This window comes from Danio rerio, chromosome 9 (assembly GCF_052040795.2).
Source record: "Danio rerio strain M-AB ecotype USA chromosome 9, GRCz13ab, whole genome shotgun sequence".
Lineage (NCBI taxonomy): Eukaryota > Metazoa > Chordata > Actinopteri > Cypriniformes > Danionidae > Danio > Danio rerio.
This window is the reverse complement of record NC_141029.1, coordinates 23096653-23116623: the sequence shown is the minus strand read 5'-3', so window position 1 is coordinate 23116623 and position 19971 is coordinate 23096653. Positions and strand designations below refer to the sequence as shown.

At 41.1% G+C, this 19971-nt stretch overlaps 2 protein-coding genes across 6 annotated transcripts in view; one reads left to right on the top strand and one right to left on the bottom strand.

Annotated features, from left to right (window-relative positions):
- Positions 1-1242: 1242 nt before the first annotated feature.
- Positions 1243-7698, top strand: popdc2 (popeye domain cAMP effector 2). 3 transcript variants are annotated; one of them, XM_087267140.1, is made up of 5 exons: positions 1243-2038; positions 4183-4291; positions 4400-4881; positions 5666-5667; positions 6518-7698. In XM_087267140.1, the coding sequence occupies exons 1-5, from the start codon at positions 1542-1544 to the stop codon at positions 6598-6600; spliced, it is 1173 nt and encodes a 390-aa protein (XP_087123266.1). In that variant the 5' UTR covers positions 1243-1541; the 3' UTR covers positions 6601-7698.
- pla1a (phospholipase A1 member A) overlaps positions 6105-19971 on the bottom strand; it is a 35172-nt gene continuing 21305 nt past the window's right edge. Inside the window, exon 11 of one of the 3 annotated variants that reach the window (NM_207056.1) lies at positions 6105-7947. In NM_207056.1, the coding sequence (NP_996939.1) occupies positions 7866-7947 (82 nt within the window). In that variant the 3' untranslated portion in view covers positions 6105-7865. Of the gene's footprint in view, positions 7948-8031; positions 8254-19971 lie in introns of those variants that run through there. The other 2 variants (XM_087266013.1, XM_087266012.1) reach the window with 2 other exon arrangements.

Below are 19971 nucleotides of genomic sequence, written 5' to 3'. Positions count from 1 at the left end.
AAATATATACAGACGATTTAGTTCAAATGTTGTAGTTTGTCTTTATTTCAATATTTAGCATGAATTTGAATGTGTTTATTTATGTCTAAAGATGTTCTGTGACTAAAATATTATTTTAATAAATATATGTTTAATAAACATGTTCAAATGCACCAATATATTCACTGAGAAATGGATAAAAATATTTATTTACAAAGTGGGGTGTACTGATTAATGCTGCACTGTATATTAAATATATTAAAACAGAATCTACCTCTGTTTTAAAAACCAACCAGAATATAAAACATTACAAAAAACTCAGAATATGGAATACAGAATATAGGGGGAAAATACATTGATTTAAAGGATTTGAGAATCTTCCATTTACCCTGGTTATTAAAAACACGACGCTAGATCTTTTCCTTTCAAACAGAAAAACAGCACTTGTGAATTACAACGTTAAATGACAAATTGCATTCTTACAACTCTTTGTACATTTCTGCCACAACTGTTATATAAAAACCATATACCTTCAACTTCATTAAAATAATACTTCATAAAACTGACATTATAGCACAGATTCTAAGACCCTAATAATAAATAATTAAATACATAGACCGTTAAAAGCGATTCGTTACTTTACTTATAAAAGTGAGTAAACCCTATGTAACTTGGAACTGTTAGGTTGATATCATTTTTATATTAATGCACATAGTTCATCTACCTAATCACTTTAGGGCTCACTTGAAGTCAACTAATTGCTTTTAGTGTGCAAATAAATAATAATATTTATAAAGAAATCCACTCAGTCCTGCACTCACTTGCTAAGCAGAGTAGAGTACTATCATAACAACTGCGCCAAGTTATCTGAAACTACAAACAGGAATGGTCAGGGAGGGGGAGGTAAACACGGTTACATGACCCTCCCCTGTTATTTTATCTGTCTCAGATTCTCAAAATATTCCCCCCCTCATAACCCTCCTCCTACTCTCAAACACCCAGCGCTGGACTACAGGTTCACTGTTTGATTGTGAGAAAATGAGTGTTGGTGACATCTGGCAGAGCTTTCAAAGATCTTCGCAAACGTCTCTCCGTGTCACTTGTTATCGTAATCGCTCCACCCGACCATCATTGTGTTATGTTAAGTAGCGAGTCTGCTTTCTGTCTGTGGCTCTTTCCTCCTTAGGTTTCAATTCCAAACATGGTTATCCTTCTCAGGGTCTCTACCCCCACCTCTCCCGCTCCATGTTTCCAAAGGTCTTCAGTCCAGTGTGGGACGGGGAACAGAAGCACAGACACTGGAGGGCTGATTTTGTCAAATTTAAAAGGAAGAGTGGGTGTCGAAGGAAACTAAATTATGAAGCTTCTTTTATTCCAGCTGATTTTGGCCGTAGGAGCGACATTGACTTTAAGCAGCTGAAGGGAACAAGCTTTTTATATTCGACATTAGTTTGGCATTTTGTTTACAATCTTTTAAAAACTTGAATTATTTTTCCAGAATTTAATGACAGGCTTCTTATAATTCAGCGTTCCATTGAATTGGAGACAGCAGAGGCTCAAACATGAATAGCGGCGACTCTTCATTGATTGACGCTGTAATTTACAATCACACACTCTGCGATGGATGGACCAACAGCACTGAAGGTGCCATATACCATCTGGGCAACACCATTCTTTTTCTGGGCTATATGGGCGGTAGTGGGGCGTATGGGGCTCTGTACATCTTCAGTTTTCTGGCTCCAGCTTTCCTCTGTCTGGCTCTCTGGGGCTGGCTGACGATGTGCGGCCTGGATGTCTTCATCTGGAACCTGCTGCTGATGCTGCAGTGTTTGGCCCAGGTGTGTCATCTGATTTTTCGGCTGATGCGGGACGGTTTAGCTAACGAGGAGTTTTCTGCACTTTACACAGCGGTCTATCTGCCGCTGGATGTACCTGTGCAGGTGTTTAAGGAGATCACGGGGGCCGGAGAAAATAAAGTGCTTTCTCTAGCGGCCGAAGAAACGTATGCCGTAGAAGGGAAGACGCCTATTGATCAGCTGTCTTTCCTACTTTCTGGCAGGTGAGAAACAATTGAACACATGGTTCACTGGATTACTGGTTGATCTAAACTGAAGGTTTAATTTCTTTAAATATAAGCAATGTATCTAAATGTTAGACGTCCATAAGATTATCTTTTCTCATGTAATATATAAGACAGGACATTAAATCCTTGAGGGGACAACTGTTGACACTCAAGACTGTGCGTCAAGGTCAATAAGAGCTATTCACACCAATAAATCATACCTATTGGCATTCATATCAATGTACAATATTGATTTTCTTTTATCATAAGCAAATATTATTATTATTATAAGCAAAACGGCAATATTTGTGCTAGCAGGTGTAGAAAAAAAATGGAAGTATAAGTGATGTGCAGCATTATCAAAAAAAAAATGTAGAGTCATTTGTGTGAATCAGATGTTAACTGGATGAGATCTCGTAAGTTTGCAAACATTCGTCTCATCTCCAGTTTTTGAAAGATCATGGGATTTTGATTAAACATGCGGTAAATTGTTTAAAATTTAATTCCCTTGCACACATTGAATCAATGTGATTCACAATTTCAGTTCTGAAGTCCCACTTCCCAGAACGTTTCACATGTCAGACTATTCAACAAACTGACAGTACATCCACACAACAACGATACGGAGATACTAAAACAAATTTTCCTTGTGTGTTTTCTAAAAACTCTCTGTACAGACAACAGTGCTGTATTTTTTTTAAACATAGATCCTTGAAAATGATTAAAAACACTGCATTATGCATGCCATTGCATGTATTAAGCAGCAAAATTACCTTCCTGTTGTCCATCATTGTTCTTTGGTGGACAAAGTCTTACTTATTCAACTGAACACATACAGTAATGACTCCTGAGAATCAAATTCAAGTTTGACTCTCTATTTTGATTGGGGTTGCAGCTGAAATCTGAATGGAAACTCAACAGAATCAGGACTAAAGATTTCTGCTCTAACCTGTAGGCTATGACTGCCTTAAAGATACACTGTAATAAATATGTGATCCCTCAAAACCCAAAGAGAGATCAGATCATGAGAATAATTCCCTAGATCGCAGGGCAGCATAGATTACAGTTGGAACTACAGTGGTGTCTGACTACTGCATTCAAACTTACTGACTATCATTCTCAATTGAAAAATTAGTAAACACTTTCAATTTTGTCTGTCATGGTGCAGCTGGTGCCTTTCAAGCATGTCCCCAGTTTCATAAACCCACAAAATACAACTAGAGTCCTGCATGAATATTCCTAGCTTTGGTATTCATTGGCATCAGGTGGCCTGCTTTAAACACTGAACATTGACTACGTTTACAAGGACATCAGAAATCAAATTATTCGCTTAATCTGAATATGACAATAATATTATTAGGGTGTTTGCATGAGTTGCTTTTCTGAATGTTCCTTTCATGATCCTGTTTTACATGTTATAACAAATAATTGGATGAAGGTCATTGCATCATCACACTATCCAAATTTCCTCCAGAGTTCCTCCAGCTTTCACTTTCATTCGGGAACATTTTATGCATGCCCCTAAATATATTGGATGAGAGTATGAACTGCTGGAAGAGTGTTGTTTCAATGGAATTTGATACCGCAAGCTGTACAAAAAAAAACCTCCGCATTTCACGATGGAAGTGTCTTTGGTCCTTCACGTACTCAGTAGGTGCATAGAATAGTGTCGAAGAGCCGTGTGTGTATGGAATATAGTGTTACAAAATGCGTCGTAAATCCCACATGACGGTAATAGTTTGATTAAGGTGCATGTCTGTACTGGATGTCAATAATGAGACTAAAATCGGCATACTTCATGTCTTAATTTGATTTTTGTTTAGTTCAATTATGACCTTAATCAGATTAATCTAAAATCGCTGTTTACATGGTAGACTCTTAATCAGAGTATTGTCTTAATCGGATTAAAACTGGATTATTAATGTCCATGTAAACATACTCACTGATATTTTGCCAAATTAAATGCATCAACGCTAAGGTGACTGGACATCCAGCTAAGGGTATCTGGGAATTACAGGGAGGCATGGTCCGGGACAGTGAGTGAGTCGGCCCAAAGCAGACCACCAGCAATTATGCAGCAACTGAAAAGTGCTTTTCTGAGAATTAGTAAGTGCATCAAACAGGATCTTCTGCTTTCACAGGATTAGAGTGTCTTTGGAAGGCCAGTTTCTCCATTACATCTTCCCTCACCAGTTTCTTGACTCTCCAGAATGGGAGTCTTTAAGACCGGCAGAGGAGGGGAACTTTCAGGTACGACAATGTCTTTTAACCTGTCCCACTGAAAAAAGTTGTTCAGTTTTCATACAACCACACAAAAGGCATGTCATTAAAAGTGACCGATAACCCTTCTGACCTCAGGTGACACTAACCGCGGAGACGGACTGCCGCTACATCTCTTGGCGCAGACGTCGGCTTTACCTTCTGCTGTCTAAAGATCGTTACATTGCCCGACTTTTCTCAGTCATGCTCGGAAGTGACATCGCTGACAAACTGTACTCACTCAATGACAAGCTATTTGCAAAGAGCGGTGTGCGCCTTGACATTCGTCTGCCCAGTCTATACCATGTCCTTGCCCCTTCGCCACCAGGCAGTGAGGGTGGCAGCGCCAGTTCACCACCCAGGGGGAGCCTAGGAGACCCTACAGTCATAAAGGTTGATCCAGCACCATCTAATCCAGGCTCAGGCACAAGAAATCCCCAGCCGGACCAGGGAAAAAATCCTGTTCCCAAAAATCCACACCAGCATTGGTCCTCGGACACAGAGATGCCCTCCGGTGAGGACTCAACCAGCTTGATTCTGGAGGACTTTGCAGATATGACAGGCTCTCTAATGGACTATGGGCATGAGAGGGAATATTTGAAGTAAAGATATGGGTGTTAAAGCTAACACACACTTGGACACTTCTTAAATCACAATGTAAGTACACAAGTAAGGGTTGACGGGTGGGGGGGGGGGGGGGGGGTTGGTGAAGACAGGGCTGATTTGCATGAACAAGGCACAAATTCACTAACTGGAGAATGAACTGCACAAACACTGACTGATTAAGAGAATGCAGAGTGATAAGTGTGCATGATAGTTTCTTACATTTTATGCTTCTTTTTGACCTGGATTAAGAGTCATATGACGAATTCTATGCAGGAAAGGATTGGCAATAATTTATGTAGATTAATAACTGTAAATTAAAATTAAAATGCTCTGAATACAAGGTTGTCCCCAAGCCATATTTAAAAGTTAAAAGGTAAAGTATTTTGATGAAGTTGAAGATAAGTCATATTGTATACTAATAATATTCATTTTAATCAAATAAAAATTAGTAAAATTTTATAATTAGGACTCATTATTAATTAGATATTATCAATTATTTTTACACTATTCATTTAAAACCATTCTTTTACAGTAGATTTACAGCTTAATAATGTCATATTAGAAATAATATTAGTTTAACAACAGTGTTTTACATATAATAATTATATTAAAATTATACAGAATATGCTACAAGAATAATCTTTTAAATACTAAGTTTTCCAGACGACATCTTCAACAAAGTGCTTTATAATGAGATAAAAAATACAAAACAAACTGGCAATACTTAATAAATTAAAATTTACATTAATTGTTTAACAGTAGTGTCTTGTTAGTGTATTGATAAAGGGGGTGACACGGTGGCTCAGTGGTTAGCACTGTTGGCTCAAAACAAGAAGATTGCTGGTTTGATTCCCAGCTGGGCCAGTTGGCATTTCTGTGTGGAGTTTGCATGTTCTCCTCCTGGGTTTCCTCCGGGTGCTCCGGTTTCCCCCACATTCCAAAGACATGCGCTGTAGGTGAATTGAATAAACCAAATTGGCCAAAGTGTATGTGTAAATGCATTTGAGAGTGTTTGAATGTTTCCCAGTACTGGGTTGCAGCTGGAAGGGCATCCGCTGTGTAAAACATATGCTGAATAAGTTTAAGGTTTATTCCGCTGTGGTGACCCCTGATTATTAAAAGGATTAAGCAGAAGGAGAATGAATGAATGAATGAATGAATGAATGAGTGAATGTATTGATGAGTTATTCACTGTTGCTGATGTTTCAATGCTGGTTTTATTTATTGACAAATACATGTTGTGCCAGAGGCTGAATGATAAACAAAGTGTTTTGGGACATCCAGAGATCCAAACATGCCAGGTCTGTTTATCCAGTGCTCCCCCCTCTCCAAATGCTTGGCTTTTTCAGCTAGGGCCAGATTGTGCTTTGCAGAGCACTGAATAGTGGGACAGCTGTGAGAGAAGCAGGGCGCTGCTGTCATTTGAGACATGACCTTCACATGCCAGTTTCCAAAGGAATGAGATTCATGAATCATATCCAGAAATACAGCCTGCACCACAGAAAACAATGCCAAAACTACTAGTTTTGAAACATGTTATTAGGTTTATGTTGTTTGTTTCAGTGTTCTCAATTATATTTTCATTTGTCACCTTTTCCATAAATCTAACAGAGGACGATCCTCCAGGACGTTTTCCACCTCGATACCAAAGAGGACGTGCCCCACTGGCCCCTAATGACACCCCAAAGCTGTAGAGACGACGAGTCAAGATGAATCACTTCTCCCATCAAAAACTGTTTGTTCTCATACGACCACACTCACACAGAACAGTTTAAGGATGTGCAAATGTACTGCTTTCAGGACAAAACCTCCCAAACCACTGTTTTTCCGATAGATACTGTGTTATATATGATTCCACATTGCTTTGATTGATCAACATGGCTGATTTATGTTTATTTGCAATAGTGTGTCCTTTGTAGTGAAGTCTGTTTGGAATAACTGAGACAAAGTTTAAATACTACAAATTAAAAAATTAACACTTCAGCAGTCGAAAGATATTAAATTGATAGAGATTTATTACATAAGTGTGAGTTTAATCATATTAGAATGTTAGTAAATGTTTCAGAATCTTGTTATTGAGACTGACCATTTTGTGAAAATGTATTTTCACGGGGCCAACTGTTAAGTGCTGGGTTAAAATGTGACTTGATATTCCTCTTAAGATGCCACCATAAAGCAGTAATTAGCACCGTATTAGGTATGCAGTTACAAACACTAATGAGGGTAATAAAATGTTGCTTGAATGTTGTTGTACCACTTCAAATGATCAAACATCAGTACTTTCAGTACACATATGAACACACAGAATAGCTATGGTATGTTAAATGTCTTTTATAATACACAATATTTCTCTTGTTGATTGTTATCTAACAAAACTGAACAGAAAATTTGCATTAAAGGGACAGTTCACCCAAAAAGGGAATTTACTGCCCATCAAGTTGTTCCAGACCTTTATAAGTGTCTTTCCTTGATTGAATACACAAGAAGAGATTTTGAAAAATGTTAGAAACTGGTTGCTGTTGAAGTCACTACCAATGAAAGTAAATTTTAATTTCAGGGTTTCCAAATCTCTCTTGCTTTCAGTAAAAGTCAGAATCTCAAACAGGTCTGAAAAAGTGAGTAAATGGTGACAGAACTTTTATTTTTGGGTGAACTCTCTCTTTAAATAAAACTGATTTTCTCAGGAAGAGCTCACAGATAAAACAAAAGTATCAGAAATCATATTTGATATTATATTAGGGCTAAATGTGTCATTTTGTGAAAACACAATAAATAAATCTAACACTGAATCATTTCAGTCCCCTTGTATCCTGTTTAAGTCTTTGTTGCAGAACTTTAATGCTTCCCAGCCCAAGTGTAAGTGTGTGACCTTTGCTTAGAGTTTAACTAATTTAAGACTTGAAAAGCTGGTTAATGCAGATGCTCTTCAAAGCAGATTTTATGCTGTTGTTTTTTTAATTTAGCACACCTGTACAAAGTCATGTGACCATGGTACTCCACGTCCAATATGAATGTTCTTTACACATAGTGGATCCATCCCTCTGCAAAGAGAAGAGGACAGATGCTGTTATTTAGTAAAGTATGCAAAGATTTACCAACACATCAACATCAATTCTATGGAAATAGCCCTATTTGTACAACTATGGAAAAATTAAGAGACCCCTTGAAAGTTTCACTGGATTTACAATTGAATAGCTTTGTAAGAAATGGAATTTTGGTTTTATTTTTTAATTTACTCATGACATTCTCCCAGGTTTGAAATAAAAAAAAATGATTTGTTTATATTTCTTACTAGAAAGCTGAATCCAAAATGTTGTAACTTCAGAAATGTCAAGTTAAAATTAAAGCTGCAAGCAGCGATGATAGGGACCTCGCACCCGGGCTCACCGCCGCCCGGTGACCTTACGATGACAGAGAACAGCGAACAATAATAATATAAGCCAATATATTTAAAAAAAAACTAAGAAAATCACAGATTTATGCCAAACTTCCTCCTGTCAGCAGGTGGCGCTATAACTGTGACTCAAGATTGGCATTTAGATGTCTTCAGGAGAGGAATTTAATCAACCATGTGAAGTTTCAGGCACATGGGACATTGTGTGGCTGAGTTATAAGCCAAACTACCTTCTGCCAGCAGGTGGCGTTATGACTGACTCAATATTGTTATGTGGATGTCTTCAGGAGTGGACTTTTATCAACCATGTGAAGTTTCAGGCAGATAAGAGATTGTGTGGAGATTGTGTTATAAGACAAACTACATTCTGCCAGCAGGTGGCGCTATTAAAGACTCAATATTATTATGTAGATGTGCTCAGGAGAGGACTTTCATCAACCATGTGACATTTTAGGCAGATCTGACATTGTGTGGCCGACTTACAAGCCAAACTTCCTTCTGCCAGCAGGTGGCGCTATGACTTTGACTCAATATTATCATGTAGATGTGCTCAGGAGAGGACTTTCATCAACCATGTGAAGTTTCAGGCAGATCGGACATTGTGTGGCCGAGTTACAAGCCAAACTACCCTCTGCCAGCAGGTGGCGCTATGACTGACTCAATATTGTTATGTAGATGTGTTCAGGAGAGGACTTTTATCAATCATGTGAAGTTTCAGGTAGATCGGACATTGTGTGGTTGAGTTATAAGGACTTCCTGTTCCATGGCGAAGCGTTGAGGTTTGTCATGCCACCACAGACACGCCCCTCTGCGAAAACTCTAGATCTTCACAATATATCATCGCTAGAGCTTTCAGATAACACCACCTAATTTTGGTGCTGATACGATAAAATTTGTGGGAGGAGTTTATTACTCAGTAAATTATGTCATTTCCTGTGGCCAGCAGGTGGTGCTGTAACTGTATCTGGATATCGGCATGTAAACGTGTTCAGGTCAGGACTCTTATCAAACGTGTGAATTTTGAGGCAGATCGGATAATGCATGCCTGAGTTATAACGACTTCCTGTTTTGTGGCGAATCGTCAAAGTTTGCGGGGCCGCCACGGACACGCCCATCGACGAAAACTCTAAAGCTTCGCAATTTAACATCGCCAAGGCCTTTAGATGTCAAAACCCAATTTTGGTGTCGATCGAATAAAATCCCTAGGAGGAGTTCGTTAAAATACAACGCCTGGAAATGGCAAAAACGCCACTTTTTCGCCACAGGAAGTCAAAAATATCTGACTTCCTGTTGGGTTTGAGATATGGCTCCAAGAGACTTTTTCGTATGTTTTGGCATGTTTGAGGTGTGTGCCAATTTTCGTGCATGTGCGTGATTCGTAGATCAGGGGCTCGTCCGTTTAATTTTTCTAGGTGGCGCTGTCGAGTCATTTTGCCACACCCACTTCCGAGACCCATAATAAACGTAAATTTTCGCCACTTCTGAGGCGTGTGCAAAGTTCCGTGAGTTTTCGGGCATGTTTAGCCCCTCAAAATCGCGATTCATTCCGGAAAAGAATAATAATAATAATAATTAAAGCTGCAAGCAGCGATGATAGGGACCTCGCACCCGGGCTCACCGCCGCCCGGTGGCCTCAGGATGACAGAGAACAGTGAACAATAATATCTTAAGCCGATATATATAAAAAACCTGAGAAAATCACAGATTTATGCCAAACTTCCTTCTGTCAGTAGGTGGCGCTGTGACTGTGACCTAATATTGCAATGTAGATTTCTTCAGGAGAGGAATTTAATCAACCATGTGAAGTTTCAGGCTGATCGGACATTGTGTGGTTGAGTTATAAGGACTTCCTGTTCCATGGCGAAGCGTTGAGGTTTGTCATGCCACCACAAACACGAACCTCTGCGAAAACTCTAGATCTTCACAATATATCAACGATAGAGCTTTCAGATAACAACCAACAAAATTTGGTGCTGATACGAAAAAATTTGTGGGAGGAGTTTATTACTCTGTAAATCATGACATTTCCTGTGGCCAGCAGGTGGCGCTATAACTGTATCTGGATATTGGCATGTAAACGTACTCAGGTCAGGACTGTTATTAAATGTGTGAACTTTGAAGCAGATCTGATAATGCATGCCTAAGATATAATGACTTCCGGTTTTGTGGCGAATCGTCAACATTTGTGAGGCCGCCACGGACACGCCCATCGATGAAAACTCTAAAGCTTCGCAATTTAACATCACCAAGGCTTTAAGATGACAAAACCCAATTTTGGTGTCAATCAGATAATATCCCTAGGAGGAGTTCGTTAAAATACAACGCCTGAAAATTGGCAAAAATGCCATTTATTTGCCGCAGGAAGTTAAAAATATCCGACTTCCTGTTGGGTTTGAGATATGGCTCCAAGAGACTTTTTCGTATGTTTTGGCGTGTTTGAGGTGTGTGCCAATTTTCGTGCATGTGCGTGATTCGTAGATCAGGGGCTCGTCCGTTTAATTTTTATAGGTGGCGCTGTCGAGCCATTTTGCCACGCCCACTTCATTATTGTTATGAGGATGTGTTCAGGAGAGGACTATTATCAACCATGTGAAGTTTCAGGCAGATCGGACTTTGTGTGGTTGAGTTATGAGGACTTCCTGTTCCATGGCGAAGCGTTGAGGTTTGTCATGCCGCCACGGACACGCCCCTCTGCAAAAACTCTAGATCTTCACAATATATCACCGATAGAGCTTTCAGATGACACCACTCAAATTTGGTGCTGATACAAAAAAATTTGTGGGAGGAGTTTGTTACGATATAAAACATGTAATTTCCTGTGGCCAGCAGGTGGCGCTATAACTGTATCTGGATATCGGCATGTAAACGTGTTCAGGTCAGGACTGTTATCAAACGTGTGAATTTTGAGGCAGATTGGATAATGCATGCCTGAGTTATAACGACTTCCTGTTTTGTGGCGAATCGTCAAAGTTTGCGAGGCCGCACAGGACACGCCCATCGACGAAAACTATAAAGCTTCGCAATTTAACATCGCCAAGGCCTTTAGATGACAAAACCCAATTTTGGTGTCGATCGGATAAAATCCCTAGGAGGAGTTCGTCAAAATACAACGCCTGGAAATGGCAAAAACGCCACTTTTTCGCCAAAGGAAGTAAAAAATATCCGACTTCCTGTTGGGTTTGAGATATGGCTCCAAGAGACTTTTTCGTATGTTTTGGCATGTTTGAGGTGTGTGCCAATTTTCGTGCATGTGCGTGATTCGTGGATTGGGGGCTCGTCCGTTTAATTTTTCTAGGTGGCGCTGTCGAGTCATTTTGCCACGCCCACTTCCGAAGCCCATAATAAACGTAAATTTTCACCACTTCTGAGGCGTGTGCAAAGTTGCGTGAGTTTTCGGGCATGTTTAGCCCCTCAAAACCGCGATTCATTCCGGACGAGAATAATAATAATAATAATAATAATAATAATAATAATAAACGGAGCAATTCCAATAGGGCCTTGCACCGTTCGGTGCTCGGTCCCTAATAATAAACGGAGCAATTCCAATAGGGCCTTGCACCGTTCGGTGCTCGGTCCCTAATAATAATAAAAAACGGAGCAATTCCAATAGGGCCTACGCACCGTTTCGGTGCTCGGTCCCTAATTAAAGCTGCAAGCAGCGATGATAGGGACCTCGCACCCGGGCTCACCGCCGCCCGGTGACCTTACAATGACAGAGAACAGCGAACAATATTAATTTAAGCCAATATATAAAAAAAATCTAAGAAAATCACAGATTTATGCCAAACTTCCTCCTGTCAGCAGGTGGCGCTATAACTGTGACTTAAGATTGGCATGTAGATGTCTTCCGGAGAGGAATCTTATCAACCATGTGAAGTTTCAGGCACATGGGACATTGTGTGGCTGAGTTACAAGCCCAACTACCTTCTGCCAGCAGGTGGCGTTATGACTGACTCAATATTGTTATGTGGATGTGTTCAGGAGCGGACTTTTATCAACCATGTGAAGTTTCAGGCAGATCAGAGATTGTGTGGAGATTGTGTTTTAAGACAAACTACATTCTGCCAGCAGGTGGCGCTATGAAAGACTCAATATTATTATGTAGATGTGTTTAGGAGAGGACTTTCATCCACCATGTGACATTTTAGGCAGATCTGACATTGTTTGGCCGAGTTACAAGCCAAAATTCCTTCTGCCAGCAGGTGGCGCTATGACTCTGACTTATTATTACTATGTACATGTGCTCAAGAGAGGACTTTCATCAACCATGTGAAGTTTCAGGCAGATCGGACATTGTGTGGCCGAGTTACAAGACAAACTATCTTCTGCCAGCAGGTGGCGCTATGACTGACTCAATATTGTTATGTGGATGTGTTCAGGAGAGGACTTTTATCAATCATGTGAAGTTTCAGGCAGATCAGACATTGTGTGGTTGAGTTATAAGAATTTCCTGTTCCATGGCGAAGCGTTGAGGTTTGTCATGCCACCACAGACACGCCCCTTTGCAAAAACTCTAGATCTTTACAATATATCATCGCTAGAGCTTTCAGATGACACCACTCTATTTTGGTGCTGGTACGGGAAAGTTTGTGGGAGGAGTTTGTTACAGTGTCAAACATGACATTTCCTGTGGCCAGCAGGTGGCGCTATAACTGTAACTGGATATCGGCACGTAAACCTGTTCAGGTCAGGACTGTTATTAAATGTGTGAATTTTGAGGCAGATCGAATAATGCATCCCTGAGTTATAAAGACTTCCTGTTTTGTGGCGAATCATCAAAGTTTGCGAGGCCGCCAAGGACACGCCCATCTATGAAATCTCTAAAGCTTCGCAATTTAACATCACCAAGGCTTTAAGATGACAAAACCCAATTTTGGTGTTTATCAGATAAAATCCCTAGGAGGAGTTCGTTAAAATACAACGCCTGAAAATGGCAAAAGCGCCACTTTTTCGCCACAGGAAGTTAAAAATATCCGACTTCCTGTTGGGTTTGAGATATGGCTCCAAGAGACTTTTTCGTATGTTTTGGCATGTTTGAGGTGTGTGCCAATTTTTGTGCATGTGAGTGATTCGTAGATCGGGGGCTCGTCCGTTTAATTTTTCTAGGTGGCGCTGTCGAGTCATTTTGCCACGCCCACTTCAATATTGTTATGTGGATGTGTTCAAGAGATGACGTTTATCAACCATGTGAAGTTTCAGGCTGATCGGACATTGTGTGGTTGAGTTATAAGGACTTCCTGTTCCATGGCGAAGCGTTGAGGTTTGTCAAACCGCCATGGACACGCCCCTCTCCGAAAACTCTAGATCTTCACAATATAACATCGCTAGAGCTTTCAGATAACACCACTCAATTTTGGTGTTGATACGATAAAATTTGTGGGAGGAGTTTATAACTCCGTAAATCATGTAATTTCCTGTGGCCAGCAGGTGGCGCTGTAACTGTATCTGGATAGTGGCATGTAAACGTGTTCAGGTCAGGACGCTTATCAAGCGTGTGAATTTTGAGGCAGATCTGATAATGCATGCCTGAGTTATAACGACTTCCTGTTTTGTGGTGAATCGTCAAAGTTTGCGAGGCCGCCACGGACACGCCCATCGACGAAAACTCTAAAGCTTCGCAATTTAACATCGCCAAGGCCTTTAGATGACAAAACCCAATTTTGGTGTCGATCGGATAAAATCCCTAGGAGGAGTTCGTTAAAATACAACGCCTGGAAATGGCAAAAACGCCACTTTTTCGCCGCAGGAAGTTAAAAATATCTGACTTCCTGTTGGGTTTGAGATATGGCTCCAAGAGACTTTTTCGTATGTTTTGGCATGTTTGAGGTGTGTGCCGATTTTCGTGCATGTGCGTGATTCATATATCGGGGGCTCGTCCGTTTAATTTTTCTAGGTGGCGCTGTCGAGTCATTTTGCCACGCCCACTGCCAAGACCCATATCAACCTGCTATTTACACCGGGTTTGGTGTGTGTGCAAATTTTCATGAGTTTTCGGGCATGTTTAGACCCTCAAAAGTGCCCCGATAGGGGGCGGAATAATAATAATAATAATAATAATTAAAGCTGCAAGCAGCGATGATAGGGACCTCGCACCCGGGCTCACCGCCGCCCTTTGGCCTCAGGATGACAGAGAACAGCGAACAATAATAATTTAAGCCGATATATATAAAGAACCTGAGAAAATCACACATTTATGCCAAACTTCCTCCTGTCAGCAGGTGGCGCTATAACTGTGACTCAAGATTGGTATGTAGATGCCTTCAATAGAGGAATCTTATCAACCATGTGAAGTTTCAGGCACATGGGACATTGTGTGGCTGAGTTATAAGCCAAACTACCTTCTGCCAGCAGGTGGCGTTATGACTGACTCAATATTGTTATGTGGATGTGTTCAGGAGCGGACTTTTATCAACCATGTGAAGTTTCAGGCTGATCAGAGATTGTGTGGAGATTGTGTTATAAGACCAACTACATTCTGCCAGCAGGTGGCACTATTAAAGACTCAATATTATTATGTAGATGTGCTCAAGAGAGGACTTTCATCAACCATGTGAAGTTTCAGGCAGATCGGACATTGTGTGGCCGAGTTACAAGCCAAACTACCTTCTGCCAGCAGGTGGCGCTATGACTGACTCAATATTGTTGAGTAGATGTGTTCAGGAGAGGACTTTTATCAATCATGTGAAGTTTCAGGCAGATCGGACATTGTGTGGTTGAGTTATAATAACTTCCTGTTCAATGGCGAAGCGTTGAGGTTTGTCATGCCACCACAGACACGCCCCTCTGCAAAAACTCTAGATCTTTACAATATATCATCGCTAGAGCTTTCAGATGACACCACTCAATTTTGGTGCTGATACGGGAAAGTTTGTGGTAGGAGTTTGTTACAGTGTCAAACATGTCATTTCCTGTGGCCATTAGGTGGCGCTATAACTGTAACTGGATATCGGCACGTAAACCTGATCAGGTCAGGACTGTTATTAAATGTGGGAATTTTGAGGCAGATCAGATAATGCATGCTTGAGTTATAATGACTTCCGGTTTTGTGGCGAATCGTCAAAGTTTGCGGGGCCGCCACGGACACGCCCATCGACAAAAACTATAAAGCTTCGCAATTTAACATCGCCAAGGCCTTTAGATGACAAAACCCAATTTTGGTGTCGATAGCATAAAATCCCTAGGAGGAGTTCGTTAAGATAGAACGCCTGGAAATGGCAAAAATGCTACTTATTTGCAGCAGGAAGTAAAAATATTCGACTTCCTGTTGGGTTTGAGATATGCCTCCAAGAGACTTTTTCGTATGTTTTGGCGTGTTTGAGGTGTGTGCCAATTTTCGTGCATGTGCGTAATTCGTAGATCAGGGGCTCGTCCGTTTAATTTTTATAGGTGGCGCTGTCGAGTCATTTTGCCACGCCCACTTCAATATTGTTATGTGGATGTGTTCAGGGACGGACTTTTATCAACCATATGAAGTTTCAGGCTGATCGGACTTTGTGTGGTTGAGTTATGAGGACTTCCTGTTCCATGGCGAAGCATTGAGGTTTGTCATGCCGCCACGGACACGCCCCTCTGCGAAAACTCTAGATCTTCACAATATATCACCCATAGAGCTTTCAGATAACACAACCCAAATTTGGTGCTGATACCATAAAATTTGTGGGAGGAGTTTGTTACAGTGTAAAACATGTCATTTCCTGTGGCCAGCAGGTGGCGCTATAACTATATCTGGATATAGGCATGTAAACGTGTTCAGGTCAGGACTCTTATCAAACGTGTGAATTTTGAGGCAGATCTGATAATGCATGCCTGAGTTATAATGACTTCCTGTTTTGTGGCGAATCATCAAAGTTTGCGAGGCCGCCACGGACACGCCCATCGACGAAAACTCTAAAGCTTCGCAATTTAACATCGCCAAGGCCTTTAGATGACAAAACCCATTTTTGGTGTCGATCGGATAAAATCCCTAGGAGGAGTTCGTTAAAATACAACGCCTGGAAATGGCAAAAATGCCACTTTTTCGCCGCAGGAAGTCAAAAATATCTGACTTCCTGTTGGGTTTGAGATATGGCTCCAAGAGACTTTTTCGTATGTTTTGGCATGTTTGAGGTGTGTGCCAATTTTCGTGCATGTGCGTGATTCGTGGATCGGGGGCTCGTCCGTTTAATTTTTCTAGGTGGCGCTGTCGAGTCATTTTGCCACGCCCACTTCCGAAGCCCATAATAAACGTAAATTTTCGCCACTTCTGAGGCATGTGCAAAGTTGTGTGAGTTTTCGGGCATGTTTAGCCCCTCAAAACCGCGATTCATTCCGGAGGAGAATAATAATAATAATAATAATAATAATAATTAAAGCTGCAAGCAGCGATGATAGGGACCTCGCACCCGGGCTCACCGCCGCCCTGTGACCTTACGATGACAAAGAACAGCGAACAATAATAATTTAAGCCAATATATTTTTAAAATTCAAAGAAAATCACAGATTTATGCCAAATTTCCTCCTGTCAGCAGGTGGCACTATAACTGTGACTTAAGATTGGCATGTAGATGTCTTCCGGAGAGTAATCTTATCAACCATGTGAAGTTTCAGGTAGATCAGAGATTGTGTTATAGGACAAACTACATTCTGCCAGCAGGTGGCGCTATTAAAGACTCAATATTATTATGTAGATGTGCTTTGGAGAGGACTTTCATCAACCATGTGACATTTTAGAAAGATCTGACATTGTGTGGCCCAGTTACAAGCCAAACTTCCTTCTGCCAGCAGGTGGCGCTATGACTATGACTCAATATTATTATGTAGATGTGCTCAGGGGAGGACTTTCATCAACCTTGTGAAGTTTCAGGCAGATCGGACATTGTGTGGCCGAGTTATCAGCCAAACTACCTTCTGCCAGCAGGTGGCGCTATGACTGACTCAATATTGTTATGTAGATGTGTTCAGGAGAGGACTTTTATCAATCATGTGAAGTTTCAGGCAGATCAGACATTGTGTGGTTGAGTTAAAAGGACTTCCTTTCTCATGGCGAAGCGTTGAGGCTTGTCATGCCACCACATACACGCCCCTCTGCAAAAACTCTAGATCTTCACAATATATCATCGCTTGAGCTTTCAGATACACAACCAACCAAATTTGGTGCTGATATGAAAAAATTTGTGGGATGAGTTTATTACTTTGTAAATCATGACATTTTCTGTGGCCAGCAGGTGGCGCTATAACTGTACCTGGATATTGGCATGTAAACGTGTTCTGGTCTGGACTCTTATTAAACATGTGAATTTTGAGGCAGATCAGATGATGCATGCCTGAGTTATAATGACTTCCGGTTTTGTGGCAAATCGTTAAAGTTTGCGAGGCCGCCACGGACACGCCCATCGACAAAACCTCTAAAGCTTCGCAATTTAACATCGCCAAGGCCTTTAGATGACAAAACCCAATTTTGGTGTCGATAGGATAAAATCCCTAGGAGGAGTTCGTTAAAATACAAAGCCTGGAAATGGCAAAAATGCCACTTATTTGCCGCAGGAAGTTAAAAATATCCAACTTCCTGTTGGGTTTGAGATATGGCTCCAAGAGACTTTTTTGTATGTTTTGGCGTGTTTAAGGTGTGTGCCAATTTTCGTGCATGTGCGTGATTCGTAGATCAGGGGCTCGTCCGTTTAATTTTTATAGGTGGCGCTGTCGAGTCATTTTGCCACGCCCACTTCATTATTGTTATGAGGATGTGTTCAGGAGAGGACTTTTATCAACCATGTGAAGTTTCAGGCAGATCGGACATTGTGTGGTTGAGTTATAAGAACTTCCTGTTCCATGGCGAAGCGTTGAGGTTTGTCATGCCGCCACGGACACGCCCCTCTCCGAAAACTCTAGATCTTCACAATATATCACCGATAGAGCTTTCAGATAACACAACCCAAATTTGGTGCTGATACGAAAAAATTTGTGGGAGGAGTTTGTTACGATGTAAAACATGTCATTTCCTGTGGCCAGCAGGTGGCGCTATAACTGTATCTGGATATCGGCATGTAAACGTGTTCATGTCAGGACTGTTATCAAACGTGTGAATTTTGAGGCAGATCGGATAATGCATGCCTGAGTTATAACGACTTCCTGTTTTGTGGCGAATCGTCAAAGTTTGCGAGGCCGCCACGGACACGCCCATCGACGAAAACTCTAAAGCTTCGCAATTTAACATCGCCAAGGCCTTTAGATGACAAAACCAAATTTTGATGTCGATCGGATAAAATCCCTAGGAGGAGTTCGTTAAAGTACAACGCCTGGAAATGGCAAAAACGCCACTTTTTCGCCGCAGGAAGTAAAAAATATCCGACTTCCTGTTGGGTTTGAGATATGGCTCCAAGAGACTTTTTCGTATGTTTTGGCATGTTTGAGGTGTGTGCCAATTTTCGTGCATGTGCGTGATTCGTGGATCGGGGGCTCGTCCGTTTAATTTTTCTAGGTGGCGCTGTCGAGTCATTTTGCCACGCCCACTTCCGAAGCCCCTAACAAACGTAAATTTTCGCCACTTCTGAGGCGTGTGCAAAGTTGCGTGAGTTTTCGGGCATGTTTAGCCCCTCAAAATCGCGATTCATTCCGGAGGAGAATAATAATAATAATAATAATAATAATAATAATAATAATAATAAACGGAGCAATTCCAATAGGGCCTACGCACCGTTTCGGTGCTCGGTCCCTAATAATAATAATAAACGGAGCAATTCCAATAGGGCCTACGCACCGTTTCGGTGCTCGGTCCCTAATTAAAGCTGCAAGCAGCGATGATAGGGACCTCGCACCCGGGCTCACCGCCACCCGGTGGCCTCAGGATGACAGAGAACAGCGAACAATATTAATTTAAGCCGATGTATATAAAGAACCCGAGAAAATCACAAATTTATGTCAAACTTCCTCCTGTCACCAGGTGGCACTATGACTGTGACTCAAGATTGGCATGTAGATGTCTTCAGGAGAGAATTCTTATCAACCATGTGAATTTTCAGGCAGATCAGTCATTTTGTGGCTGATTTGTAAGCCAAACTACCTTCTGCCAGCAGGTGGTGCTATGAATGATTTAATTTTGTTATGTGGATGTGTTCAGGAGAAGACTTTTATCAACCATGTGAAGTTTCAGGCTGATCACATTTTGTGTGGTTGAGTTATAATGCAAACTACATTCTGCCAGCAGGTGGCGCTATGACTGTGACTGAAGATTGGCATGTAGATGCCTTCAGTAGAGGAATCTTATCCACCATGTGATTTTTCAGCCAGATCTGACATTGTTCGGCTGAGTTATATTTAATTTCCCGTTGCCAGCAGGTGGCGCTATGACTGTGACTCCATATTGGCATATAGATGTCTTCAAGAGAGGAATTTAATCAACCATGTATAGTTTCAGGCAGATCAGACATTGTGTGGCTGAGTTATAAGCCAAACTACCTTCTACCAGCAGGTGGCGCTATTAGAGACTCAATATAATTATGTAGGTGTGCACGGGAGAGTACTTTCATCAACCATGTGAAGTTTCAGGCTGATCGGATATTGTGTGGTTGAGTTATAATGCAAACTACCTTCTGCCAGCAAGTGGCGCTATAACTGTGACTTAAGATTGGCATGTAGATGCCTTCAGTAGAAGAATTTAATCAACCATGTGAAGTTTCAGGCAGGTCAGACATTG

Excerpts from the sequence above, each read along its gene's own strand:
- popdc2 (XM_087267140.1), top strand. The coding sequence starts at position 1,542 with ATGAATAGCGGCGACTCTTCATTGATTGACGCTGTAATTTACAATCAC. Across the intron at positions 2,039-4,182 it reads TCTTTCCTACTTTCTGGCAG|GATTAGAGTGTCTTTGGAAG; the intron begins GTGAGAAACAAT and ends CTGCTTTCACAG. Across the intron at positions 4,292-4,399 it reads CAGAGGAGGGGAACTTTCAG|GTGACACTAACCGCGGAGAC; the intron begins GTACGACAATGT and ends TTCTGACCTCAG.